We start from the raw sequence: 27,472 nt of genomic DNA on the forward strand, positions 1-27,472 counted from the left end.
CCAAGATACTTATGAGGGCATGTAGTTTTGATGAAGATGGCAACAGGCCTAGAAACAAAGAACTATGAAGAAAGTCAGAAAACAGGGAATGTATTTAATATGGCCCCTTCATGGATCACTGCCTTGTCGTGGCGAAGGGGCTTGCGTAACTCAGTGAAGCCATGAGCTATACCGTGCAGGGCCACCCAAGATGGACAGGTCATGACAGAGAGTTCTGACAAAATGTGGTCCATTGGAGAAGGAAATGGCAACCCACTCCAGTATCCTTGCCAAGAAAACCCCATGGACGTTAAAAGGCTAAAAGATATGACACCAGAAGATGAGCCCCTCAGGTCGGAAGGTGTCCAATATGCTACTGGGAGAGAGCGGAGGGCATTTCCAAGTAACTCCAGAAAGAGTGAAGCGGCTGGGCCAAAGCTGAAAGGACGTTCAGCTGTGGATGTATCTGGAAGCGAAAAAAGGGCCGATGCTGTAAAGAACAATATTGTATAGGTACCTGGAATGTAAGATCTATGAACCAAGGCAAGCTGGATGTGGTTAAACATGAGATGACAAGATTGAACGTTGACATCTTGGGAATCAGCGAATTGAAATGGACGGGAATGGGTAAATTTAATTCAGGTGACCATTATATCTACTACTGTGGCCAAGAAACCCTTAGAAGAAATGGAGTTGCACTCATAGTGAATAAGAGAGTGGGAAAGGCAGTAATGGGGTACAATCTCAAAAATGACAGAATGATCTCAGTGCGTATGCAAGGCAAACCATTCAACATCACAATAATCCAAGTCTATGCCCCAACCACTGATGCTGAAGAAGCTGACCGGTTCTATGAAGACCTACAACACCTTCTAGAACTAGCACCAAAAAAAGATGTCCTTTTCATCATAGGGGATTGGAATGCTAAAGTAGGAAGTCAAGGAGTAATCGGAATAACAGGCAAGTTTGGCCTTGGAGCACAAAATGAAGCAGGGCAAAGGCTAATAGAATTCTGTCAAGAGAACAAGCTAGTCATAGCAAACACTCTTTTCCAACAACACAAGAGACGACTCTATACATGGACATCACCAGATGGTCAATACCGAAACCAGATTGATTACATACTTTGCAGCCAAAGATGGAGAAGCTCTATACAGACAGCAAAAACAAGACCAGAAGCTGACTGTGGCTCAGATCATGAGCTTCTTACTGCAAAATTTAGGCTTAAATTGAAGAATGTAGGGAAAACCACTAGACCACTCAGGTATGACTTAGATCATATTCCTTGTGAGTACACAGTGAAGGTGATGAATAGATTTAGAGGGTTAGATTTGGTAGACAGAGTGCCTGAAGAACTATGGACGGAGGTCTGTAACATTGTACAGGAGGCAGCAACTAAAACCATCCCAAGGAAAAAGAAATGCAAGAAAGCAAAATGGCTGTCTGATGAGGCATTACAAATAGCTGTGGAAAGAAGGAATGTGAAAAGCAAGGGTGAAAGGGAAAGATATAAGCAACTGAATGCAGATTTCCAGAGAATAGCAAGGAGAGATAAGAAGGCCTTCTTAAATGAACAGTACAAAGAAATCAAGGAAAACAATAGAATGGGGAAGACTAGAGATCTCAAGAAAATTGGAGATATCAAAGGAACGTTTAGTGCAAAGATGGGCATGATAAAGGACAAAAAAGGCAGGGACCTAACAGAAGCAGAAGAGATTAAGAAGAGGTGGCAAGAATACACAGAAGAACTATACAAGAAAGATCTTAATGTCCCTGATGTCCACGCTGGTGTGGTCACGGACCTTGAGCCAGACATCCTAGAGAGTGAAGTCAAGTGGGCCTTAGGAAGCATTGCTAACAACAAAGCTAGTGGAGATGACACTATTCCAGCTGAGTTATTTAAAATACTAAAAGATGATGCTGTTAAAGTGCTGCACTCAATATGCCAGCAAGTTTGGAAAACGCAACAGTGGCCATGGGATTGGAAAAGGTCAGTTTACGTTCCAATTCCAAAGAAGGGCAATGCCAAAGAATGCACAAACTATCGCACAATTGCACTCATTTCACATGCTAGCAAGGTTATGCTCAAAATCCTACAAGCTAGGCTTCAGCAGTACGTGAACCGAGAACTACCGGATGTACAAGCTGGGTTTCGAAGAAGCAGAGGAACTAGAGATCAAATCGCCAACATTCGCTGGATCATGGAGAAAGCACGAGAGTTCCAGAAAAACATCTACTTCTGCTTCATTGACTATGCAAAAGCCTTCGATTGTGTGGATCACAACAAACTCTGGCAAATTCTTAAAAGAGATGGGGGTACCAGACCATCTTACCTGTCTCCTGAGAAATCTGTATGCGGGCCAAGAAGCAACAGTTAGAACCAGTCACAGAACAACCGATTGGTTCAAAATAGGGAAACGAGTACGACAAGGCTGTATACTGTCACCCTGCTTATTTAACCTATATGCAGAGTACATCATGAGAAATGCCAGGTTGGAAGCATCACAAGCCAGAATTAAGATTGCAGGGAGAATCATCAATAACCTCAGATATGCAGACGATACCACCCTAATGGCAGAAAGTGAAGAAGAACTAAAGGGTCTCTTGATGAGGGTGAAGGAGGAGAGTACGAAAGCTGGCTTGAAACTCAACATTAAAAAAACTAAGATCATGGCATCTGGATCCATCAATTCCTGGCAAATAGAAGGGGTAGAAATGGAAGCAGTAACAGACTTCATTTATTTGGGCTCCAAGATCACCGCAGACGGAGACTGCAGCCATGAAATTAAAAGACGCTTGCTCCTTGGGAGGAAAGCTATGGCAAACCTAGATAGGATATTAAAAAGCAGAGATGCCACCTTGCCGACAAAGATCCGCATAGTCAAAGCTATGGTTTTTCCAGTAGTAATGTATGGCTGTGAAAGCTGGACCATAAAGAAGGCTGAGCGCCTAAGAATTGATGCCTTTGAACTGTGGTGCTGGAGAAGACTCTTAAGAGTCCCCTGGACCCTAGGAGGTCAAACCAGTCAATCTTAAAGGAAATCAACCCTGATTGCTCATTGGAAGGACTGATAATGAAGCTCAAGCTCAGATACTTTGGTCACCTAATGTGAAGAGAGGAGTCTTTGGAAAAGACCCTGATGCTGGGTAAGATTGAAGGCAAAAGGAGAAAAGGACGGCAGAGGATGAGATGGTTAGATAGCATCACTGAAGCAATGAGCATGAAACTGAGCAAACTCAGGGAGGCAGTGAAGGACAGGAAGGCCTGGCACAATATGGTTCATGGGGTCACAAAGAGTCAGACACGACTTAACGACTGAACAACAACATTTAATATGGAGAAAAGAAATTTAAAAGATGGTATGATAGCCATCTTAAAATATTTGAAGAGCTTATATATAAATCACAAATTCTCCAGTGGGTAAGGGCATAGCACAGGATTTAAACATTAAGAACAACTCCATGAAGTTACAAGGTAACGGTAGAACAGCTCCTTGGAAAGTGGGGGCCTCTTATTTGAAGATAAGTAGAATCTGGATTGCCAGTTATCATGGATACATTGCACTGGCAAAGGTGGACTTTAAAATAAGTTGTTCTAGGGCTATGCAAGGGCTTTGGCTCTGAAAGGAAAAAGCAGCTTTGGAGTGCACAAAGTGCTCGCCGTGACCAAACTGCAGCACCTGAAACCAAACACACTTTTTTCCAAAATGGTGGGGCAACTCTGCACAGCTGCAGCAAATCCTCAGTAAAGGTGACTTTTGTTTAGAGAGTTGCAGAAAGATGCTACATATACACCCCTAGGCACCCTGAAGCATTGTACAGTCCTCCTTCCTATATGACACCCAAAATTGAATGGCTGTATTCATAAACCACATTAAGATTTGCTTAACTAGTTTTATAGTAAGTCACAATTTACTAAGCTACAGACAAGCAAACCAAATGATGGCTTAGAATCCAGACTATGAGCTCTACATTGGTATTGTCTGAAGCACATTTCCCCCCTTTACCAACATTACCACATATAGTCAAAAGATTTGCAGCTATAATGTATTTGCCAACATAGAGCAGCATTTCTCAGGCAACTTTAAATCCAGTTAGCAGCAATGAGTATATTTCTGTCCCAATGGGTGACGTCTACTATCCCCAAATGCGCTGCACGGACACAGCCTGTGTTCAAGGAACAAATGTACAGAAGCACCCAAACTCATCGGTGATTTCTGATCCTTCATATGCAGATAAGGGCACAGTGCCTTAATTTATCAAACTGGGGAAAGAACTTTTACTCAATTTTTCCTTCACAACTTTTTGAATGACCACAAACAACTTGGAGTTCAATTATAATTTGTAGCCTTCAGTAATTCCAAGGAGCAAATGCAGATAGGGGGTTGAAATCAAGTATGTAGTGTAGGGGTATCCAAACTCTTCAGCTCATCCACTCCTTCATGAAGTTTCAGATTGTTCATCAACCCCCATATTAATAGTACTACGAATCATAACACCATCAACCTTGGATAGTCCTATCAACCCCTGGGGGGTCTATACTGACATTTTGGGGAACCCTGATGTAAAGGATGGAAATGAACAAATTCTAGTTTATTATGACAAATAATTCAAGTGTTTCTTATATACCTGAAATAGCCTCATGCTACTTTCAGATTCCATTATCCACCCAGCTAGAACCATCTGTTACATGCAGATATATGCACTGACTGAAAGATGTTTTAGAACACTGAACATTAAATATTAAAATTAAAAAGCCAAGTATTCCAGTATGTGAATATTAATTAATTGAACCACTATCCAATTAACTGAGCAAAGTTTGTGAAGAGTAAATTAAAGGTTAAATGATGACATCTGATGTTCTTGTTAAAGTAAATGGCAATTACAGTCTCCCATGGTAACATCTCATGCTGTTTCAGTAACATTAGAATGGGATACTATACATGGAAGAAGTTGACAAGGTAATTTTGGGCATGGACTGTGTGCTAGGAGGGCACCACACTACATCCATGAACCTGAGATGCTGTCTTACCTAAATGAGATCCCTGTCTACTTAAACCAGTACTATTTACTGCAACAGGAACTCTTAAGATCACAAATAATCTCCAATATTGCTGAGCATCTTCAATAATGACATGTAATCTTCTGAACCCAGATTTAAATACAGTGTGATTTTACTCAATGGATCATGTTTGTATCATAGTGGTATGTGCACATTGCAAACCTCAAATATTTCTCTTAACTCTTCCTTTATATTAATCAGAATAGAAGTTCTGAAACTATAATCCTGAAGAAATGTATTGTGTTAAGGAAATAACTGTTTAGTTTAAGCTTGTCAATTATTACTTGTACAAAATCATAGCTGTTGTAAAGCAATTCTAATGGTTTCAATGAATAAAATCCCAGTTTATCTTAAAAGTTGCTTAGTCCATTTGAACTGTCATACAGTTATGTGTTGGCAAAACACTTCATCATGTAACAGAAGATTTTAATGAAAATACTTATATAATTTAACTTTGATTTCAATAGCATACTGGCTTCTTTGATAAGACAGAGAATGAAGTAAAATGATTTTAAACATCCCTACATGAAGAAAATTCATCTACATTTTATATACATATATATATATAATAAATATATATGTATATAATGAACATTAAAATAAACTGCAATATTCAAGTTTCAAACAATTCTACTGTACTTTAATACTTCATTAAGAAAATAAACTTTAAATAAAACACATTCAATATACCATTGTTAACAAATTAAAATACATTGTTAAATTTACATTGTCAACCAAAGCTAAGTAGTGAGCAGACATCTCAGGGCTACTCCAAATAGAAACTCCTCTCAATATTTCTCACCTATTTGTACAAAATGTAATGTAGGATTTTCTACTGCCTATGAAATACACAATTGCCAAAAAGAATTGCATGGGCAGGTCTAGAATGAACTCTGGCACTTGGTCACATATCTGACAACACTGATATGGTATCTGGAAATTTAAACTATTTCAGTGCTGTTCTGTTGATTTTCACTGCCTCAAAATTTTATTGGCACAATGTGGTACCTTATGTTTTGAAAGTGCTTTTTTTCTTGTAATAGTAAGTTATAAATCTAGTTTTCCAAATGAAAATAATTATTGAATTTGATAAAACATTTCTTTCTGGGCCAATAAGGCCAAGCTGACATTTGTAAAACATTAATGTAAAGCCTGCAATTTAAAATTGGGATGAAGACTTTAAGGACACTAATTTGCTTTAGATGCTACTGCTGTGCCCCCATCCTTGAGAGAACAAGCAGATAGCCCGAAGAAGTCCTTTAATTTTGTCTTCCTTCTACCTCTTACAGATAGGTATACTATACATACATATATATAAAAAGGCATCATACAAAAACAAGGATAGTGTGCATCATTTGCTCAACAACCTAATCAATTTGCAACCAGGATTTCTGGTGAACAGAGAAAAGGATAAATCACTGTATGAGAGATATGCGTTTGACTCTGTGAACAGTGGGCAGCACACTGCAATCTAAATACCAAATAAAGTTTCATTTAGCACAATACCTTGTTGAAAAATTCTGATTTCCCCCCCTCTCAGTTCTAGTTCAATTTAATGAAATAATTTGCTTTCAAAATTTATTTCAGAGGAGAGAATTTTGGTGAAATTCACTTGGGTGGAGAATGGTGTTTTCATACCTATTGAGCTGTGATGGTCACAGGGTAAATGCCCTGTTCTTCACTGTACAATAATATCTCCAGCAGTTTGCAGCTTAGCAGCTTTCATGAGACTGGAATGTGTAGGCACTGAAATGCAGATATGTAAAACAGAAACCACCACCTTTTTGTCAACTATATTGAAAGCTAAAAAAACCACCAGGAAGATAAACACAAAATAAAATTTCAATTATAAGGTAGAAAAGATGAGATCATTTGCAGGGGAAAAATACTCATTAACAGTAAGGCTGATTTCAGCACAATATTAATATACAAACCCATCCAAAAGCATGAAACCTGCACAAAGCCCAAAAATCAATCATGATTTTGGTAGGATAAAATTATTTCTCATGCCAATTATTTATAATCTGACTTTTAAGATAAATTATCTACAAGGCAGCTTGCAAGCAGTATCAACCATAAATAAAAACCAAATAAATAATTGTTTAAAAAAATCCTGGAATCCTTCCTACAGGGCAGTTAGTTGGTGGAGCCAGTCCTTTGGTGGAAGGTGATAGAGGAGAACAGTCCAGTCGGAGCATGCCTTTAAGAGTATCTTCATGGGCCTTTCTCTTCATCTCTATCTCTCTAGAAATCCTTCCCACTAATTGCCCTCAACAATTACTTCATGAAGCTGATAACATGTAGGCAACAATGCCCAAACTAAACTAACATAGTTCTCATTTCTTTAACAATAACTATTATAAATGTACAACCTTTTAATACTATTTGCAGAGTGAAACCCTCAATATTAAATGTCATGCTTTCTGAGATGGCATCGGTACACTTACTGCAAGTCCTATTATAAAAAAGGGAATAGCTTTTGCAAGCATCATGATCAAGAATCAAAAGGGGTAAGTGGAACAAGTACCTATAACAGTAAGAATCGAGTAGCACCTTACATTTATGTGGTTATTAAAGTGCCATGGATAGAGCCTACTTCAACCAATATTAGAACAGAATGAATGACACAGTGATGATGGAACAAAGTAATGCTGTAACTCGGAATATAAGCAAGTATCTCAAAATTGTAACTATGGATTGATTTCTTGAAAGCCTCAGATGATAATCCAAGTCAATCATATGTACCGATGGCCAATGGTTATCTAAATCTTTAGATCATCGAACTGTCATTTTCCATCCTTCTACCTGGAGGACTGAGGAAACCCCAACATGAATACACAAACATTTTAAGATAAAAATGTTATCTTAAGTAGGGGGAAGTCAACTTAGCTTCCCCCCTCCACTGGGCACTAAATACTCAATAGCATATTAGCTATTTGAGGTGGAGATGATACTTGGCAGCTGGCTGGCTGGGCTTCTGTACATATATTCTTGTGTTATAGTTACATAGATGCATGTAATTAAAAAACCCCTGCTAAACAGAGACAAAATGCAATCCCAATGGTTATAAATTATTTTCATTCATTATTCAAAGGCAAGATTTTTCAGGACAAAATAAGGCTTTCATTTCTACAATATAAATATTTGGATAGAGCAATCTTAAATTGGTGTTGTAGGAACCCACATTTACTACACCCTATCGATTTGGTATAATCCAGGGAGATAGCTCTTGGGCTGGTAATTTTCTGGCTCTGTTTGGGCACATATTCATAAACAGGGGGCCTACAATTTAGCAGATTTTCGGCTGACTCATGACTGTCTCCTATTTGACAATCTAGGGGAAGGAGTGAAAGGGAAGCCCTGATGTTGGAAGCTTCATTGCCACCTGTAGAGAATTTCTGTGGGTGAATGGATGTCCATGGATGATTTTACAGTTATCTATGAACTTGAAACACTTCAAGGAGCCAGTTTCTTTTTTAAACTCAAAGGATTATTTATCTCCATGCTTAAATTATTAACATTAATATTTTTCATTTTTTCTTACATTAAAAAATAGTTTACAAGTAGATTCCCACATGTGTTAAAGTGTGTGTATGAATGTATGTGCATATGAAAGTGTAATTTTTCTGATATTGTGCGTAAAAAGTAGACACTCAAGCTCAAGTCCAGATGACTACATGGACACAATTTTCTGCTATTAGTCTTGTCTGCATCACACTTGCATGTTGCTTTATATTTACCAGTTATAATCTAGTTGTAATTTTTCTAGATTTATATTTCTTGTGTTGTTATACAATCTGTGTCATTCATTCTGTCACTAAATCATTATAATTTCCTTTACATTTTACTCAAAATCCATGATCTGCATTGACAGATTCATATACCCAGTGAACTTGTTTTTTTTAATCAGGTTCCATATCTATGCCTTATAGCAAATTATTTAACAAAAGTATCAAAAACATTTAGTGATAAGGCATGGGTACCAGCTATTGGAAAAAAGCAGTCCTATTCGGTGCATTTATTTACAGGTTAGTCCAGCCTTAGGATCAGACTATTTAATTTAATGGCAAGATCTCTGAATTTATTTTGCTAGTATAATACTATTAGAACTCATGTAGTATTTAAGCCAGTTTTATCTTCTAAATATCATTATTCCAGATTTCTATCAAACAGTGAAAACAGTCTTAGTTAATGGTGGCAAATAATAGCAGTATTAAAAGGTAAGGAGACCAATGGACAGATATCATGAATGTAACTTCAGTGGAAATACAATGATTTTTATAGTGCTTAGCAAATTGCTCCCAAGGTGAGTCTTCTGTAGTACCACATTCAGTAATGAAAAGGTAAAGTCTCTTTTGAGCTAGGCTTGACTTCGGGTGACTTTGTATAATACTGATTTTAAAAACGTAGCCTTTTCTTCTCCCAAGTGTTAGTTTGTTCATATTCATTACATACCAATCTTTTTATCAGCCTATTAGTACAAATACAACAAGGCAAGATTAAGAGTTTCTAAAGGTAAAGCTTAGTTCAAAACTTTACTTGGCAAGTAAAAAATACCCTAGATATAAAATTTCATAAAAGTATTGTTTTAAGCCACAGTAGTGATCATTCAACTGATCATAATGATTAGATACTATAAAGTATCTAGAATTATAATCTGGGGCTAACCAGATATGTAAAGTGCTTGGAGTGATTTTCAAAAACAACTAGTTACAATTGGATATGGCAACATTCACTGTATACCATCTACCTTTAGGGAATTTTTAAAAAGTATTGATATAGATATGCCACTTGGTATTCAGCTATAGTATTATTTGAACAGCATTAAATTCTTATATTCCCCTCCCCTCAACCCCAATCACTAAAAATACTAATAATGTGTTATTTCAAAAAGAAAAACACAATGGTTCCATATCACACCTTTCACTATTCACTCCAACTGTAAACAAGACATATAGATTCCCTGACTTGTCCTGCTTCAGTGATATCACTTAAATAACATAACATTGCTAACTGTCAATGCACATTTTGAAGAAGTACCATCATTTTGTTTCTTTTTTTTAAAAAGCAACATTTGTATTGTAGATTAAGAAAGGAAGTTCTAAAAGTGGCTGTGCACTGAATGTAAAGCTTCAAATCCTTTTGTCACCTGTCAGAATTTCTTTGCCAAGAGTACTGTCCAGAGGATACTAATGATGGTCACAGAAGCTGATGATTATCCTGGCAGATAAAATCCCAACTGGAGGTGGTAGTTGTTTTCTTCCTTAGAAAGCTTATTTCTTTAGAAGATCTTTCCAACATTAGACACCTTGTTTTCTTGCATCTTCTTCTTTAAACAATATGCACATGTTTTCCCTTATCCCTGCAGAAATCTGATTCCACACTATTCCTTCCACTGTTAAATATTAAATAGCCCGTAAACGCAGCTAATTTGCAGGCAATGTATATTCTTAAATTCATTGAATAATCACATAACCAGATTCTTTTTAAAGAGTGAAAATTGCTCCAATTCCTTTCCTTCAAAATCCATCTCTATTGCAGTGTCTTTGTTTAGGAAATTTTTCCAACAATTGGGTTTTCTCTAGAAAAGAAAAAAGAACCTTATCTAATTATCTGGTAGAAACAGTAGATTAAAAATTATTTTTTCACTTACAATTAGTGTTGTTTTCTGACCACAGTAAAACTACAATTTTACAGATCCCCACTGAGCAGACTTTGGTGCAACAGACCAAATATCCACCTGGATATCCCCCACAAATAAAGAAAAGGTCTGCTGCATTCAAAGAGTCTGAATGAGGGAGCTACATTTACTTTAATTTTATCTTAATTTTATGACATTTGAGGCAATTCATATAATTTGCATAATGACATTCCTATGGAAATGAGTAAAACTGGTGCAAATAATGTATTTTCACACTTAGCAGTCAGTTGGGAATATTGAACACTTCCTCTCCCAATTAGTCCATTAAATCAAGGTTTTACTGTATTACGATTTGCAGAGCGAAGGATGTGTTCTTGCATTACAACTCTAAACACATCTCATCCATAAAACTAGTCATATTCATTTAAAATTAGTTGGGTATTGATAAGGACTGCATTTAGTTATGATATGCTCAATCTCCTTCAGAATTAACTCTCTTCCCAACTGACATCTTCCAATATGTTGTATAGAGCAGGACAAAATCCACTTGCTTGATCTCTAATCACCTGCCCCCAAATTTGAATGGATTGCAAGTCATCTATGTTAAATATATAGTGAATGATGATACGTGAACATTTAGTTCAACTATTTTTCACAGCCAAAACTCATTGTCATGATTTTGAATAATACATAATAATGTATTAGATGACTATGTGGTCAAAGAATGACATTAACATATAGTTGCAGTTTGTTAAAACACAAACCTGTTGTAATGGTAGAACTACCTACAATACTTACTCACTGCCATATTTAGCGCTAGATGATCTTTTTTCCCGATATCTATCATGATGTATGTTCAGTTGTTCTACAATTGATATTATTTGCTGAAGAGTTTGAAAAGTTGCTACTGAGTCCTCTATTTTAAAATTAGAATAATCATCTGGCTCTTTCTGTGGACCTTGGTAGACTGCTATGCTTCCACAAGCCTCTAGAAGTAAGTAAACACCAGAGTATTATACAAGCTTTAAATGTTCAAGGAACAAACTTTTGCTGTTCTGCATTTTCAGACATAGGACTTGTATCATAAATGTGGATGTTTAAAATAATGAAGAAGGGTATTTTCTGGGCATAAGACAAAGTTGTTCCCTGTTAATGCACTAATTCATCAACATAAATTAAGCAATTTAAATTATTTGTTATCTGGGTTGATAAGTACAAACTTTTCCATGAAAAAAATAAAAGGACCAAAAGGCTCAGTGTTGTGTTCTTCTATCATACGCCTGTAAGTTCTATCAAGTCTGTAAGTCCAGAAGATGGCACTGAGTCATGTAATCTCTTGCATAAAATCTAACCTCAAGTACAGGATAAAAACAGCAGCAGCCCAGTTGGATAAAACTTGGTTCCCAAATAATGAACATCAAATATGGTCACTCCCTGGTTCTGCAACCCCACATTTACTACTTGGGGAATACTTATAATCCCAATTTACCGTGATCGTATATATAGCTTAGATCTACTAGGGCCTTTGAAGTCACATACACCACTTCCACTATTGCTATAGCTGGATAGAAGGCTCAAACAAAACCTATTTGGATTGAATGGACATTTGGCTTCAACAGACACCCCTCCCTTCCACTTATTAGCTTATTACATTTAGGGTTTACTTTATTAACACATATGCAAGTAACTGAGATGTACACTGATAGAATACTTTGAGATTCATATCTTAAATAATTGAAAGATATTAAGTGAAGAGTTTTTCTGTTTAATAATTGAAATAAGTAACTGTGTTTACAATGAATGGAATGCAAAGAAAGCCAAGGGAGATGCCCGGCAGAAGTCTCCATTCTCTTCTATACCTAATAAAGCCCCACATCCTTTAAAAAAAAACTCCCAAGGACCAGGAACTCCCAAATGAATATTGGGGACTATGGTGCTGGGGAGGAGAGGAGCTGGGAAAAGCCTGGAAGAAGTCTAACTCTACCATTCTTGTTCCATGTGATTTTGTTCTGAGCCAACCCATTGTATTTTAAAATCACCTGGAATGGATATAAGATTATAGATTTGGACAATAGCTAATTGCCCCTTTATTAATATTACAAATTTGACTGTGTTACTTTGACAAATGAGACTTTCATACCTTGCATTTTCTGGAGCTTTGGCATACTGATAGCAAAGAGTGAGTAGATTCTCTCTGTTTCTCGATCTCCATCTATTTCTATCTGAATGTCAGCAGGTACACCTCTTCAATTAGAAGCATAAATGTATATTTCTTCATTTTGCAAAATAGGTTATTTTTAAAGGAGCTTAACTAGCTATATATTAATGCATATACAAATCTAAATAGTTACATTTAAAACAAATATTCCTAAAACATGATATAAAACTTAGTATGAAAGTACTGCGCACTGTCATCTCCTTTGAGTAATACATTAAGTAGCAAATATTTAAAATGGTCAACTTCACAAACAAGTGTAAAAGAGCAAGCAAGCAATGCAGATGTGCAAAACTTCTAGATCATTTACACTTATAGCTGTATCATGATAGGTAAGTGTTCTTAATATGTGAACCTGAAACAGATATCAAACCAGCCCATAAAGCTATAGCAAACCCATCTGTAAGGCTAGTCAACTGCAACTTCTTAATTCATAATATGATGCAATAACCATGTAGACAACAGTCATATTATTTGATGCTGGGACAATATAAGTTTATGGTGAAAAGTAGGAAATGCATCAAATCCCACTTTCCATTCTGTCTGTGCTTCAGGCAGAGAAAGGCTCACTGAGCAAGCATCAAGCAACCATCTCTTTAGTAAAGAATAAGCAGGAATAAGAATGAAACTTAGATACATACATACACATACAACCATCATGTTATTGCCTTTTGAGCAGGCAACATATAAAGCACAGAGAATAAGAAATATTAAGCCAAAAATATCAAAAGCTTGAAATGAAAAAGAAATACTGTTAAATCTAATTTATGCCAAGCCCATTCAGTACATCTCTCCTCCCTTCCAAAACATTCTTGCTTCCACCAATAAATGTATTATGGAAGCCATATACGTTTTTACTTTATAGTTATAGTAAGTTCTTGTTGATTTTTATAGTATATTTTGATGGTTTTGGTGGATTTTATTGTGAGCTGCCTAGGGTCCTAAGAGGCAGTGAGGAAGGAAGGAAGGAAGGAAGGAAGGAAGGAAGGAAGGAAGGAAGGAAGGAAGGAAGGAAGGAAGGAAGGAAGGAAGGAAGGAAGGAAGGAAGGAAGGAGGGAGGGAGGGAGGGAGGGAGGGAAGGAGGGGCATTGCACTGATACACACTCAGGATGCAAAGAACAAAAGTTGCCATTTCCAAACGGCAATTGAAATAAATTCATTTATTACAGAAATAAATTCATTTATTATAGAAATAAATTCATTTATTATAGGATTAATAATCTATGTTGTTTCATAATCAGAACTGATAAATAGTTGGCATCAATATGAATATGTATGTTTTCAAATCTAATAATGTTGAGAGCTACTTGCTAATCTCAAGCACATGCATAATTCTGACATGAGTCTCTCTTGGGTCACCAGTTATGACAATAAATAACCTGAGTTACAGCAACATAAGCAAAATTATTTCTATTCCAAAACATGCATGTATTATTTTTCTTGCAGATGTTACTTACGCAGTACATGGCATACAGCCTACTGTGTTCTCTGATGTGTCTTTACAGCAAAGCCAATTTCCATTCAAAAAAGCAGATGGATGGTAGACACTCAATCTCTTTTGGTTGCATCTGCTCACTCTACAGAGAGCTTCTATCCACTCACTAGCTTCCACACAATTATTTGCCTGCACATAGAGTGGTTTCTCAACATGTATCACTTGAAACATCTGAAAAAGAAAATAGCTGTATTCAACAACCAACAATTTATTTAGAGGAGAAAAAAGAGCAATAGCAAAATTGTTTATATTTATTTATGTATTATTTAAGAACTTTGAAAATGGAACACTGGATACTTAACTAAATAGTTTTGGTTAGCTTGGTGTAACAGATATTGGTCAATGCATTAAATTCCATTTTACTCAGGATGGTAAATCCCATTTTTGCTTCTAGGCTGATAAACTCTGCCCAATTTCATCCCATAATTGAACATCAGACACTTGAGGAGTCCATAAGGCAGAGGAAAAGAGAAAGGAGAGGAAGTAATCCCTTCCTAATTATTCCTAGTACAATAAGGAAGAGATGCAAGGAAGAGTACTCTGCCATAACTTGAATTAATAGGTATGACAAAGAAGAGTCAGACATTGATGATTTAGAGATCAATCACCAAACTTCCTTTTTAGTGCCACCCAAACTCGTTCCCTTGATTTAATGAATAATAAATCACCCAACTACAAAGCAAAGCACCAGCCTCTAACAAAGTATTTATTTACAGTAGTATCTTTGGACCCCACAAAAACTCCACTAGTATGCTACATCCAACAATGTTAGTTCACTTTCATGTCTATGGTTATTTTGTAACCTGGCTATGCCACAGTGGCAACTCAATTCAGTTAACAAGTCTTTTGTAAGAGCTACTTTGTTAATGTTATTTTCAGTTTAATGTGAAGAGATATCAAACACTGAAGTATGCATATGTAACCTAGTATCTAGGATGTATGATAGTAGGTAAAACAAATGAGGGAGGAAGACTGTTGTAGCACTTTTCTCCACAAGTCTGCCTCCACAAAAGAAAATGTGTCCAATCTGCATAGTTCAGCAAAGGTGTTTTATGTGGTCCACATAGCAGTTTTACATGGAGAAAGCCTTGTTGTGGCAAACTAATTAATAGGGGGCTATACGTTTCCCCATTACCACTCTGACCCCAACAAATGGAGTAAAGGGTAACAAAAGTGTCAGTATGCCTGAAAAATCATTTGTGATAGCTATAGATCTTGAATGCTCTGTACACATCAAAGTCTCCCCAAAGCCATACAGAGTGTATACAGACTCAGGGTAGAAAAAACCCAGTGCTTCTTTGGAATGACAGTGCCTGTGCTGCCACCACCTCTCTTCCCGGGATGCTTTATTTGACCATCCATTCCTAGCCCAGTGTGTGAGAGAGGCAGGGCTGCCACAATTTGTCCTTGTAGCAATTAAAAGGCAAAAATGCAAACAAACATAATTTTCAATAGTGCAATTTCTTGGTTGAGTTGTGCAGAGGCATGTGATGAGATGATTCAACTCTTCCTCTCCTCCTTGACAAACTATCTCATCAGAGGAAAAAAAATCAAGTTTTAGTTTTTAAAAAAACATGTGTTACAAAAATAAATGTAAAACTGCTTTTTAACTTTGAGATAGTAAACTCCTACTCTTGTCCAGCTTCAGCCCAGACTTCTCCCAGAATTTCCTCCCTGAACATGGAAGGAGGGGCAAGATGGTGCTGGAATAGCAGTCCTTCTAATGAGCTCCAGATAATGTGCAGAAAACCAAGGATTTTAGATAGTCCACTCCTTTACCTGATCTTAACTTTCAACTAAGATTCCATTCCTCATCAAAACTGAGAAAAGAAGATGTAACTAGAGCCTTCTGAAATCATAAACACTGTTGATGGAATTGGTGGCACACTGCTGAGCAGACAGCTGGACAGTCTATTAAACAGCTGAACATTGATAAGCTTATGACTGCCAGGAAAGAAACTATGAGTATTTTTCCAACACTCACATGATGCACAGCAGATCTAAAGCAATAATAACTTGGGAGCCTCCCTCTTCTATTAATATTCAACCACTTTCTGAGGAAGGTGTCAACAATTCATCACTGGAGAAACCAACCTACCCCTGGGACCCTGTGCAATGATAAACAATTTTCAACACCAGATGAGGACTCTATACACAGGTAAGTTTTGCTTATAGCACATACCTCATAATAGCTATATTGAAAGACTCTTTAAAGGAAATCAGTTTGACAGATGAGAAGAGCTATAAAACCATCATTCCCCCTTTATAAGATCAAACATAGCTCTGTAACAGGACTAGTGGAATTTGAAACATGGCTTCTAGTCTCGCTATCAGAAACTAATAAGGCTTCTGAAGATGGGATGGTTCAAGTCATTGACCAAATTCTACCAGAAGCAATAAAACTGAATCCTAACTAGTGGGCTGCAATATTATTTATTCATTCATAAGATTTTAAAGATAGGATTAAGATTGAACAGGTTCACACCTTTAAATATCTTGCAGTGGTCTTCGACATCAAAGGATCCTGAAAGCATGTCATGATTATGCCTCTCAGGTACCATTATAGTTTTCTCCTGCTATTAGACACTTTTTTCTCCAATGAGTTAGTGCTTGCCACTCTTAAACTTTTTAAAACTAAAATATTAGCTCAGATCTTAAATGGAACACATCTTTGTGTTGCCATCAGTACTCTTATTGAGCAAATACTCCAAATTCCCCTTACTGGAATAAGTTTGCCTTTGAGGGTCAGAGGAGATTGAAACCACTGCCCATGTACTGCTGTATTGTAATTTCTATAGGAACATATGGAATTCTCTTATTGCACCTGTTATGTGACAGTATCCAGAATGTACTGATCTTAAAGTTTATACTTTCAGATTCTAAGGCTAGCATTACCAGCACTGTGACTAAGTTCTGGGTTGGTTAAAATGCACCATCAAATTCTGTATTCCTGATTATGTTTTTACATAGTTTTATGCTTTTATCTGGATCATTAATCATAACAATAAAGTATGTAAGGTTCTTCCTGAATTCTGACCCTTGATTTTAAATGGGCACATAAACATCTACTGGATTTTAAGGAAGCAAGAAGCAGGTTAGGAAGAGTATTGACCTCTTTGAACTTTGGTGTTGGAGAAGACTCCTGAGAATACTGTGCACAGCCAAGAAAACAAACCAATGAATCACTGAACAAATGAACCCAGAGTTCTCACTCAAGGCACAAATGACCAGGCTCAAATTATCCTACTTTGGACACATTATGTGAAGACCCAACTCTTTGGAAAAGGCTCTAATGCTGAAAGATGGAAGGAAAGAGAAGAGGGCAACCACCAGGAAGGTGGATGGACTCAGTTACAGTGGCAATGAGTGCACCATTGGGAGACTTGAAAGAACAGGTTAGGGATAGATCGTCATGGAGAAAATCCATCTATGTGGGTGCTAGGAGTTGAAAATGACTTGATGACACATAATCAATCAAACATCTATTGCTAGAAGAGGAAGGTGCTGAAGTAATATGTATCTGACCATGTGACCAGGAGACATGTTCTGTCTGAGTTCTGCCAGCTGGCAAGGGAAATATATCCAGAGCATCTGTCCCCCAACATCTTCCTCTTGGGTGGGAAAGTACATTCCCTCCCTTCCAAATATATTTCTTTTGGTAGGGAAAACAATTATTTGGCATGTGTTTTAGAAACAGCTTCTAATGTCTTCTTGTGAAGAAGGATCAGGTAAATACTCAAGGCATTTCTGTCCTGTTTGCCAGCATGTAAATCCACACATAACTGCCAGCAACTCATAAAGTAAATTCACTCTGTATTAGTGAATTAACAAAATCTGGTGGAACAGGTATCTGAAGAAAGACATGCTTATCCCAGGTCATCAAGCAAGGACATTAAGAGAGGTAACTTTGACATCTTATAGTTAAGGAATGTCTCATGGAAATATTTCAAAATCAAGTGCCTTTTCAGTACATGTAATGAGAATTTGAACAAAGCATTGTTTCCTGGCATTAAACTGCTTATTCATTTTTATGTGACATTTTAGATTTCTCCATGTTTGACTGTTATTTCAAAATTTACGCAACTTACATTTTTTTTGTTAAATGCACTCTCATCAAGTTTTTCTACTGCAAGGATGTTTTTGACTGGAATGGTGAATATAGGTTCTTTATCTGAATGAACAACAACAAAAAAAGCAAATACTTTAACTAGAAATAAAACCTTAACTGTTTAAGATAACAAAAAGCATAAATACCTGGTGAAACACATTATATATGACCCTATTAGTCTTTCGTAGAGCCATGGTTCGAAGACCAGGATGGCAAAGTATTTGGCCAGGATGGTTAACTATTCTGCTGGGAGAGTTTCTATTATGCGCAGCCTCCACTATGTGCATGAGTATGACTGTGATTCATTATTATGGTTTTATATTGTTTTTGTGGATTTTTACAGGTTTTGATTTTTGATGTATGCTACCCAGAGTCCTAAACTACAAACTGTACAGCTTTACAAATCCCATAAATGAATGAATGAATATTCCTGTAGGAAGCAGAATCCAATATTCTGATATTACATCTTCTACCTGTCACAAAAGTATACATTTGTCTGCACTGTCCTGGTTAACCCACATATACAAGCCCAATGGGCAAATAGTTTTGGGAACTTTGTACATTTTGAACAATTATGTAATTAAAAACATGAAAGAGTACTTTTACTGCTTTGTTTTATACAAATAAACGAATACAATATTCTAATTAAACTCTTAACCAGTGGAATTGAAGAACACAATCAGTGCAATACCAACAGACCATGCTCTGTAACTTGAAATTTTAAAATAAAAAAGGAGCAATACCTTGTTGCTTATGATAAGTGAGTTCTCTACTTGTAAGGCAGAACCAACGCTTCTTGAAATTCTTTTTTCCAATACGAGTTCTTCCTTGTGCTCTTTTGAACATCTCCCTGTGAAACAAACACGAGCATTTTTCACAGGTATTTTCAAAATCTTTCTAATAGGCTATCCAGATGCATTCATTTACAAGTTAGAATAATGGATTCAACTCCTTATCTTACAACAAATCAGCCGTGTCCAAAACAAAATACTATTTAGGACTGCATTCTCTGATTCAGCATGAAGTCATACTAAACTAAATGTCCTGCAATTTGTTTCCTATGCTAATGCGTTTTTCTTTCTTCCCCTCTTTTGTATGTGCTCTTCTTTTTCCCTCCACCTCTTTTTCTCCCCCCCTCTCAGTTTTTCTGCTTTCTATTCTCTTTTTATGAGAGAGGTGTCATGTAAAAACTGGGATACAGGGCTCGTCTAATCTTTTATGCTAGCTATGAACCTCTGGCAATGTTTAAAATTTTTTCCTGATGTCAAGAAAATTGTCTTGGAATTTTGTAAATGTTTCCTGCTTTATACAGCAAATAATAGTAAAATTACTAATCATACATTGTTCTAGTTTATATCTGTGGTCTTTGACTATATTCAGTTTTCAGTAATATTACTAGATCTAGGGTCCCCAACTATTATTTACTGTATAAAGCAGGAAACATTTACAAAATTCCAAGACAATTTTCTTGACACATTTTCCTCTATTGTATAAATGTACACCCTTATACAGATTGGTCCCATTTATGAATAACTTCAGAGAATACTAAACTATAGTAAGGTCAACAACGTAATACTCACACCATCTCCAAATATTGTTCACAAAATTCTTCAAAACACAGCTGAAATCATGCAAGGCTGTAATTTTTAAACTACTTAATTACTTGTTAATTTTTATTTTCTGGCCTTCATATCATTGAGCAACATAATAATAGCAATTAGCACTTGAAAAGTTTGCCTATACTTGACTTACAGTTATGGTAAAAGGGTAGGTGATGTATATAATATATAATAAACTAGCCTCATCATGCAATTTTGCACTGAGCAGAAGGAAGAGCAATCTGGGTACAATGGTCATGGGAACAAGATATTTTATATTTAGGTCAATAGGGATTCTTACAGAAAGCCCAAATTTTAACACTTAGGGCAACTTCTTCAAAGAAAGTGGACACTTAAGTAGTTGTGAAAGACCAGAATTCTGCTTGGAACTAGTCAAAGTGACACATAACAAAGATATATTAAAAAAAAAATCACTTCTCAACACACTGTACTTTGTATTAAGTTACCCTTCTTTTAGATGCACTGGCTCACTCATGACACTTGGCTCTTTACTTTCAGTGGAGGACACTTCATCTAAAAACTGAGTATGGAGAATATATTAGAATAATAGGAATTATTTTCCCATTCTTACCCAGAACCTTAAAAATTAGCAAAGATACAGAACATTAAAATACACTTATTGTTATGTTAAACACATGTTTCAATGGTTTTAAGTTGTTCTATTTTTTCCTTTGTATTTGTGATGTAAACATGATACTGTATTTTTATTTTTAAAACATTCCTTCCAATTATTTTACTAAAACAAGTGGAGTTTAAATGTAACATACAGAGGCCTGTGCTAGACAGCCTGGATTTAATCTGTGTCTCACAGAGAAAGGTAAATGTGGTAAAACTTTCTGAGGTTTTGCAGGAAAATCAGGAAAACACATTTTTTAAGAAAGCCAAATATTATGTATAAAGGAAACAATACCTTTTTGACTATTTCAATGTATTCCTCTTCTTGAAACATTTTGAAAAATTCACACATAAACGTCTCCTTGAAGCTTGACTAAAAATAGAAAATAGATAGAAGTAAATCTTAACAGAGACATGTCAGTAGACAAAAGTAGTTTCAGTGAGATACTTACTAGCTTGCTTTTGGACAAACTTCCCCAGCTTCCCAGTGTCTGAATTGCTTTTGATATAAGAGTTAATGTTCTAGACGTCTGTGTATCCTAAAAGAGGCATTTTAAAGAAACAAATTCAATACGATAGAAGTTCAACTTGGCTGCATAATAGGGTCACCAAATGTGCTGCATCTGGTGACAAACTATTACAATGAAACAGGCAGACACACCAGCATATCAACCATACATATGTGACAACAGAGTTTTCACGGGCATTCATATAAGCCTTGTGATACTGAAACAGGAATTGTTTTTCTTCAAATATAAAGAGGTGGTCCTAACTGTACTGCACAGTCAAGGGCCTTACATCCAGGGTAATTCTCTCTAAAGAAATAAGAAGTCTTTGGCAATGTGTTCTGGAAAGTTCCTCAATCCTTTGGAGAAGATTTTCAGGGAAGAAAAAAGAACATATAGAAAATAGCCTTTCACCACCTACTATTAATTAGTGGGCAGAGAACGCTTTAGTTCTATAAGTCTGTAATTCCATACCTTTACAAGTTTAAGTTAATCCTTTAGTAAATGAAACATAATACATAATACATTTCAATTTTACCATTAATGAAGAATGAGAACTGAGATCAGAAAGTGAAAATGAATTGATAGGCATGGCGCAAAAAAAAAAAAAAGTGCTATGTAGTAGTTAAATGTTGGAGTGGCACTGGCAAGATCGAGGTTCAAGTCCACCCTCAGCCATGGAATCTCACTAGGTGACTTTTGGCCAGGCACTCTCTAAGCCCAGCCTACCTCACTAGGTGCTTGTTGTGCTCTCAAATCTTTAACCAAGACCAAAGCTATTATTATTGGAGGAAAACCAAATCAGGAATTGGCCAAACACAACAGAGATATTTTTTTCCTGCAAAACTATATGATAAAGATACATGTGGGGTTTTTTGCCTATATCCTTAGTATTTGGAATCTATCCTGATATCAAAGATTATGGATATTTAGGCCTGGAGACTAACTAAAAGCAACACTGGGAGGAGAAATCTATACCTGATTGCAGCAAAGAACTATTGATTTGTGTTGTTTGTAAACATCTGAATTAATCTTTTTTTTCAATAAAGGGGCTTTATTAAAGGCTTTTGAGCAATATAGTCAATATTAAATCAACTAAAAAGGTTAATTTTTTCAACAAACTGAATTATACAAGCCATGACCTAGTATGATTTTTTTTTTTTTTGAGTTAGTGTTGACTCCTGGCAACTACTTGGACTAGTCCCTGCAGTTCTCTTGGCAAGATTTTTGGAAGTGGTTTGCCACTGCCTTCTTTCTAGGGCTGCAAGACAATGAATGGCCCAAGGTTACCCAGCTGGCTTCATGCCTAAGGTGGGACTAGAACTCATAGTTTCATGGTTTCTAGCCTGGTGCCTTAACCATTACACCAGACTGGCTCTCCAGTATGTGTGTTCAAATCAAATCTTTATTACAGTCACAGACTAGCATAAGTATGTGCGTTAGTTTTTCCTAATTTTACTGAAAGCAGGAAATATATCCCGAAATGTTAAGTGATTAGATTCCTACTAGCCAAATATTTAATTTGGTTTTAGTCATATAAGTTTCTAATGGCAAGTATTTTCAACATATGGAAATGTCCCAGAATGCTTTACTGTTTGATAACTGATCAGTTTTTTTTTTTTAAGATGTTAAATGTTCTCCATGCTCACTCAGCTCTCTGGTTATAAGTTTATCTCTGCATACATCCTTCTCACTAAGCTTACCTACTGGTTTGAACATAACATTATCAAAACTTACTGGATGATGAGGTCGTAAATGGAAAGTATGAGGCGATACTACAGCTACAGCAAAGAAACGAAGGAACACAAAGCTGCTCACTGCAGAGTACTGTACATGAGGGTCATCTGCAGAGAAAAACCATGAAATATGAAATGTACAACTTAGCAGAAAATGAAGATAGTGAAAAACCTTAGTAGGGCGTCAGTAGAAAAATGGTTATTCTTCTTCTGCAAAATAGAAAAGTAGCAAGTAGTGTGAAATGAAAGTGCAGTTATGATGCAACATGTATGGCCATGAGTTATTGGGCACATATCAGAATTGTTAGAGTTTATTTGATGTTACATGCTAATTATAGTAAACTTAGGATTGTGCCCCTTCCTCTTTCTCTGTCACAGGTGTGAATGAAATTGCAAGTTTCCACTTCTGTATTTACTTAGCAATGGGCTATTGTTATGATTAATCTTAACTATGCAAAGATACTTCGAAAGACACAGTTTTAAGTTTGATATGTTTCCCTAAACCACAGTTAACACTAGCAAAAATCTGTTCATTGGCCTGCCTGTTTCCTCTTAGTTTAGAAATAAAGGTAGAGATGAATTTAGGCACCTGAGGCTGGTGTATGCAATAGTCAACTATTATATTAAATATATTTTCCTATGACTGTTTTACTCCCTATAGGGAGGCGATATGACTTATTTTTCTGTAATATAGCAGGAAAAGGCAATGTAGTGAACTCTAGAAGTTTTAGCTTATAATTTTCCTCAGCCTCAACCTGCATATCCAGTGACAGAATATTATAGCAGTTGTAGTCCAAAACCACTATTGCCTATCCCTTCAGTATAATATCAGTGTGGAACACAGGTACAATTGCTTGCTATTAACAAATGTGTATCAACAGAAAGCAGGCAGTATCTACAACTGGTATTTTAACAATTCACATTTCCCTCTCTTTAGAATGCTATAGAACCTATTTTTGGTAACATTCTCATGGAATTAGACCCTTTATTCAGGCCATATATCATATTGTCATTTTGAGACACTGACACACTTACTAGGAAATCTTTCAGCAGCCAAGCGCCTCAGAGAACATAACACATCACACATTAATGTTGGGCAACTTATACTTGATTGTACAACTGTACTGAAAACTTTGTCAACATAGTAGCGAAGATTTTCCTGTACAGACAAATAATTTCAGAAAGTTAGCATCTTTTATATTGTTTACCAAATTCATTTTATCAATGAAAAAAATCTCTTCAACAAATTTGCATACATACTTACCATCCCAGCATTCAGTGGCTTTTTTAAAAGAATAAATGCACATACTCTATGTGTGTGCATTTGCAATACTCTAAAAAGGCCCTCCAAATTTTCTCTCTCTCTCTCTCTCTCTTCCCCACACATAAAGTACTATTATCACTTTATGTCAGCCTTACCAGGCAGACCAGACAGGAAACACGACCAGATAAACTAATTCTACTTTATTGTAAAGCTACATTAACAGAAACTTGCAAGTCTGAAAGTACAATTCTCCCGCTTCATCTTTACAGACCAAGAACTTAGGCAGGGTCCCTTCTGAGCCTATGCTGTCTCTTATCTGACCGTTCCCTAGGTAGCATCTCTTCCCACCATCTCCCAAGGTCTTTCCTGCATACCATGACACTTTACTAATAATGTCACTCAGATTTGTTGAAGCTTTGACCCCACATGGGCAATCCTTGGTGGTGATTGGGGCAAGCTTCTGTGATGTTAACTGGGATTCCTCCTGGTTTGTGACCTTGAGGGAAGTTGATATGATGCTTATGCTGTTGTCTGCCACCTGAATCTGGGAGATTGTCAATAGTTCTTTATGGGAAGGGGAGTTCCTTGAAGTCTTGCAAGTTATTGTGGTGTGCTCCCTTCTGAAGAGGCTGGCCCTGGACCCAGGGGTCTTAGCCAACTACCATCTGGTCTCCAACATTTCCTCATTGTTCTCAAGATAGTGGTGGCAGACCAGCTTCACAATGCCCTAGATGAAACAGATTATTTGGACCCTTTTCAATTGGACTTCAGGCTTGGATATGGGAGAGGGAGGGCACTGGTTGCCCTCTTGGGCGAGCTGGTTTGGAACTCTAAGGAGGGGTAGTGCACTTTTCCTCGTTGTCTCACACCTTTTGTTGGCTTCTGATACTATCAACCATGGAATCTTATTGGATTGCCTATGGGGGTTGGGAACTGGTGGTTCCAGTCAGTGAGGGCAGGAGGTAGGAGAGGTTGGCTTGATGGCCTCTGATATGTGGAGTGTCACAGGGGTTGGTCCTCTCTGCCTTGCTCTTTAACATCTATATGAAGTCAGCGAGTGAGGTTATCCAATGGCCCAGTTACAGTATCGTTAATATGCTGATGACACTCAACTTTACACTGCCATTCTGAGCCACAGAGGAGATGCTGTTGACATCCTCTCTTGGTTCCTGAAGACTATTGTATGTTTGGATCAGAGAGAACAGATTGAAACTGAACCCCAAGTAAGACAGAGTTACTATTTGTACAACGGGGTCTTCTATTGACACCAGCATTGGCAGGCATTATCCACAAGAGAGCAGGTTTGCAGTTGGGGGGGGCTTCTAAACTCACAGATCCTTCTAGAACAGGTGGAGAACGTGGCTAGGGGCCATTGCTCAGCTGTGGCTGGTGTGCCAACTGCAACATGACCTGGTGCAGGAAAACCTGGCTATGGTAACTCATGCCCTCATCTTCATGTGGCTGGATTATTCCAATAAACTTTATGTAGGGTTGCCCTTAATGACTATTCAGAAGCTGCAACTGGTCCAGAATGTGGTGGCCTGCATACACACCTGCTCCTAGCGATGGAAAATAATACTCCAATTTCATGGGTCCTGCATCGGCTGCTGTTTCTAGATATAATTTAAGGTACTGGTGTGGACTATAAAGCCCTGCATGACTTGGCATCTTAGTACTTGCAGGACTGATTGCTCCAAACAGAATTGGCCTGACTTATAAATCTTGTAGGTGGTAGCTGCTGGTGGTTCTGCACTTTTGGGAGGTGAAGGAGCTCAAAGCTAAATGCTGCTCTTCAGTGGTGGCACCATTGTTTTGGAATGGAATCACCTCTGAGATCAGATTCACCGCTTTTAGAAAATTATGGACAACCAGATGATTTTGGAGGGTTTTTTTATTTAATGCATGTTGTCATTACTATTTTTATTATTTTATGGTGGCATTCCTTGTTTTTGTTGGGCTTTTATTACTGTATTTATTGTGGATGTTTAATTGCTGTCATAGTGTCAATGTATAAACTGAAAATCACTTAAACAATGTATAAACTGAAAATCACTTGATTGTGTCCAAATCCACTTTTCATTCCCAGTACTGATAATATGGACAAACACAGCACTGTATTTTAAATTCAGTCAGTGGTATCCATTAGCTAAAAAAGAGCTCACATGTCAAGTACAGAAAAGCTTACTATAGTTAATATTAATGCATAGCACTTTTCAGATACAAAGTGGCTTATAATCTGACTATCATTAATATAGTTAAAATTTCCATTTTCTTAACAGTAGACTAAGCAGTAGCAGCTTTCAATGACAAGGTCTGATTTCAAGTGTGCCATGATACATACCAAATATTAAATCTTGTTCTGCAGTTGTTTTTAATTATACTGAGTACAGTGAGTTCTACATAATGAAATTACAGAGCAGAATATAGGCAAAACCATAAGAGAAAGAAAAAGTGCTCAGATTCTCAATATATTTCCTTGTTACTGAAATTATTGTGGACTGTTACATTCTAGAAAATGCTTAGTAGTTACAAGCTCCATAAATATAAATGGGGAAAAAAACTCCACAAAACTTTTAGCATACCTTGTGCATTTCTACATTATCTGCTTCTTTCAGTTTCAGGGGATCAATTTCACAAGGTTTAGGATTCTCACATATCTGAAATAAGATTAAAGTTTGCAGCATAATTATATACCTGTCTACACAGAAGTGAGTTCAGTTAGATTTGTTCTCAGGTAAGTTAGAAGAATAAAGCTTTTATTAGTTATAAAAGGACAATTAATAATACTTAACAATGTTTTCTGCGAAGAGAGATTCCCTGATGCTGGGAAAGATTGAAGGCAAAAGGAGAAGAGGACGGCAGAGGATGAGATGGTTAGATAGCATCACTGAAGCAATGAGCATGAAACTGAGCAAACTCAGGGAGGCAGTGAAGGACAGGAAGGCCTGGCGCGATATGGTTCATGGGGTCACGAAGAGTCGGACACGACTTAACGACTAAACAACAACAACGTTTTCTTATTGGATCAGATGTCAAAAAAGGTAAAAAATAGATTGCTAACCTATAACAATGGTTGCTCAAATGGTCATCGATACATTCACCTTTATTTGTATCTGGGCTTTTGCCACACCGAGAAAAACACTCCTTTACTTCAGTCTCTTGAAAATGATATAGAACAATTTGTGTGGAAAGGTTTACCTATGCAGTAAATGCAAAGATGTCCGTTTGAAGG

The 27,472-nt window shown here is 36.8% G+C and overlaps 1 protein-coding gene across 1 annotated transcript in view; it reads right to left on the reverse strand.

The window, feature by feature from the left end:
- Positions 1 to 3,400: 3,400 nt before the first annotated feature.
- Positions 3,401 to 27,472, reverse strand: part of RASA2 (RAS p21 protein activator 2) — a 67,463-nt gene continuing 43,391 nt past the window's right edge. The window contains exons 13-24 of the mRNA XM_088132632.1: positions 26,823 to 26,897; positions 24,012 to 24,135; positions 22,978 to 23,084; positions 21,187 to 21,273; positions 21,030 to 21,107; positions 20,566 to 20,639; positions 19,244 to 19,350; positions 18,481 to 18,563; positions 14,355 to 14,563; positions 12,823 to 12,926; positions 11,481 to 11,670; positions 3,401 to 10,622 (exon numbers count right to left, since the gene is read on the reverse strand). Coding sequence (XP_087988758.1) covers positions 10,592 to 10,622; positions 11,481 to 11,670; positions 12,823 to 12,926; positions 14,355 to 14,563; positions 18,481 to 18,563; positions 19,244 to 19,350; positions 20,566 to 20,639; positions 21,030 to 21,107; positions 21,187 to 21,273; positions 22,978 to 23,084; positions 24,012 to 24,135; positions 26,823 to 26,897 — 1,269 coding nt within the window. The 3' untranslated portion in view covers positions 3,401 to 10,591. The remainder of the gene's footprint in view (positions 10,623 to 11,480; positions 11,671 to 12,822; positions 12,927 to 14,354; positions 14,564 to 18,480; positions 18,564 to 19,243; positions 19,351 to 20,565; positions 20,640 to 21,029; positions 21,108 to 21,186; positions 21,274 to 22,977; positions 23,085 to 24,011; positions 24,136 to 26,822; positions 26,898 to 27,472) is intronic.

The sequence above is a fragment of the Python bivittatus genome, unplaced genomic scaffold (assembly GCF_059951505.1).
Source record: "Python bivittatus isolate LINGU-HERP-01145 unplaced genomic scaffold, Pbiv_v1 ctg000980_np1212, whole genome shotgun sequence".
In the NCBI taxonomy this organism is placed as follows: domain Eukaryota; kingdom Metazoa; phylum Chordata; class Lepidosauria; order Squamata; family Pythonidae; genus Python; species Python bivittatus.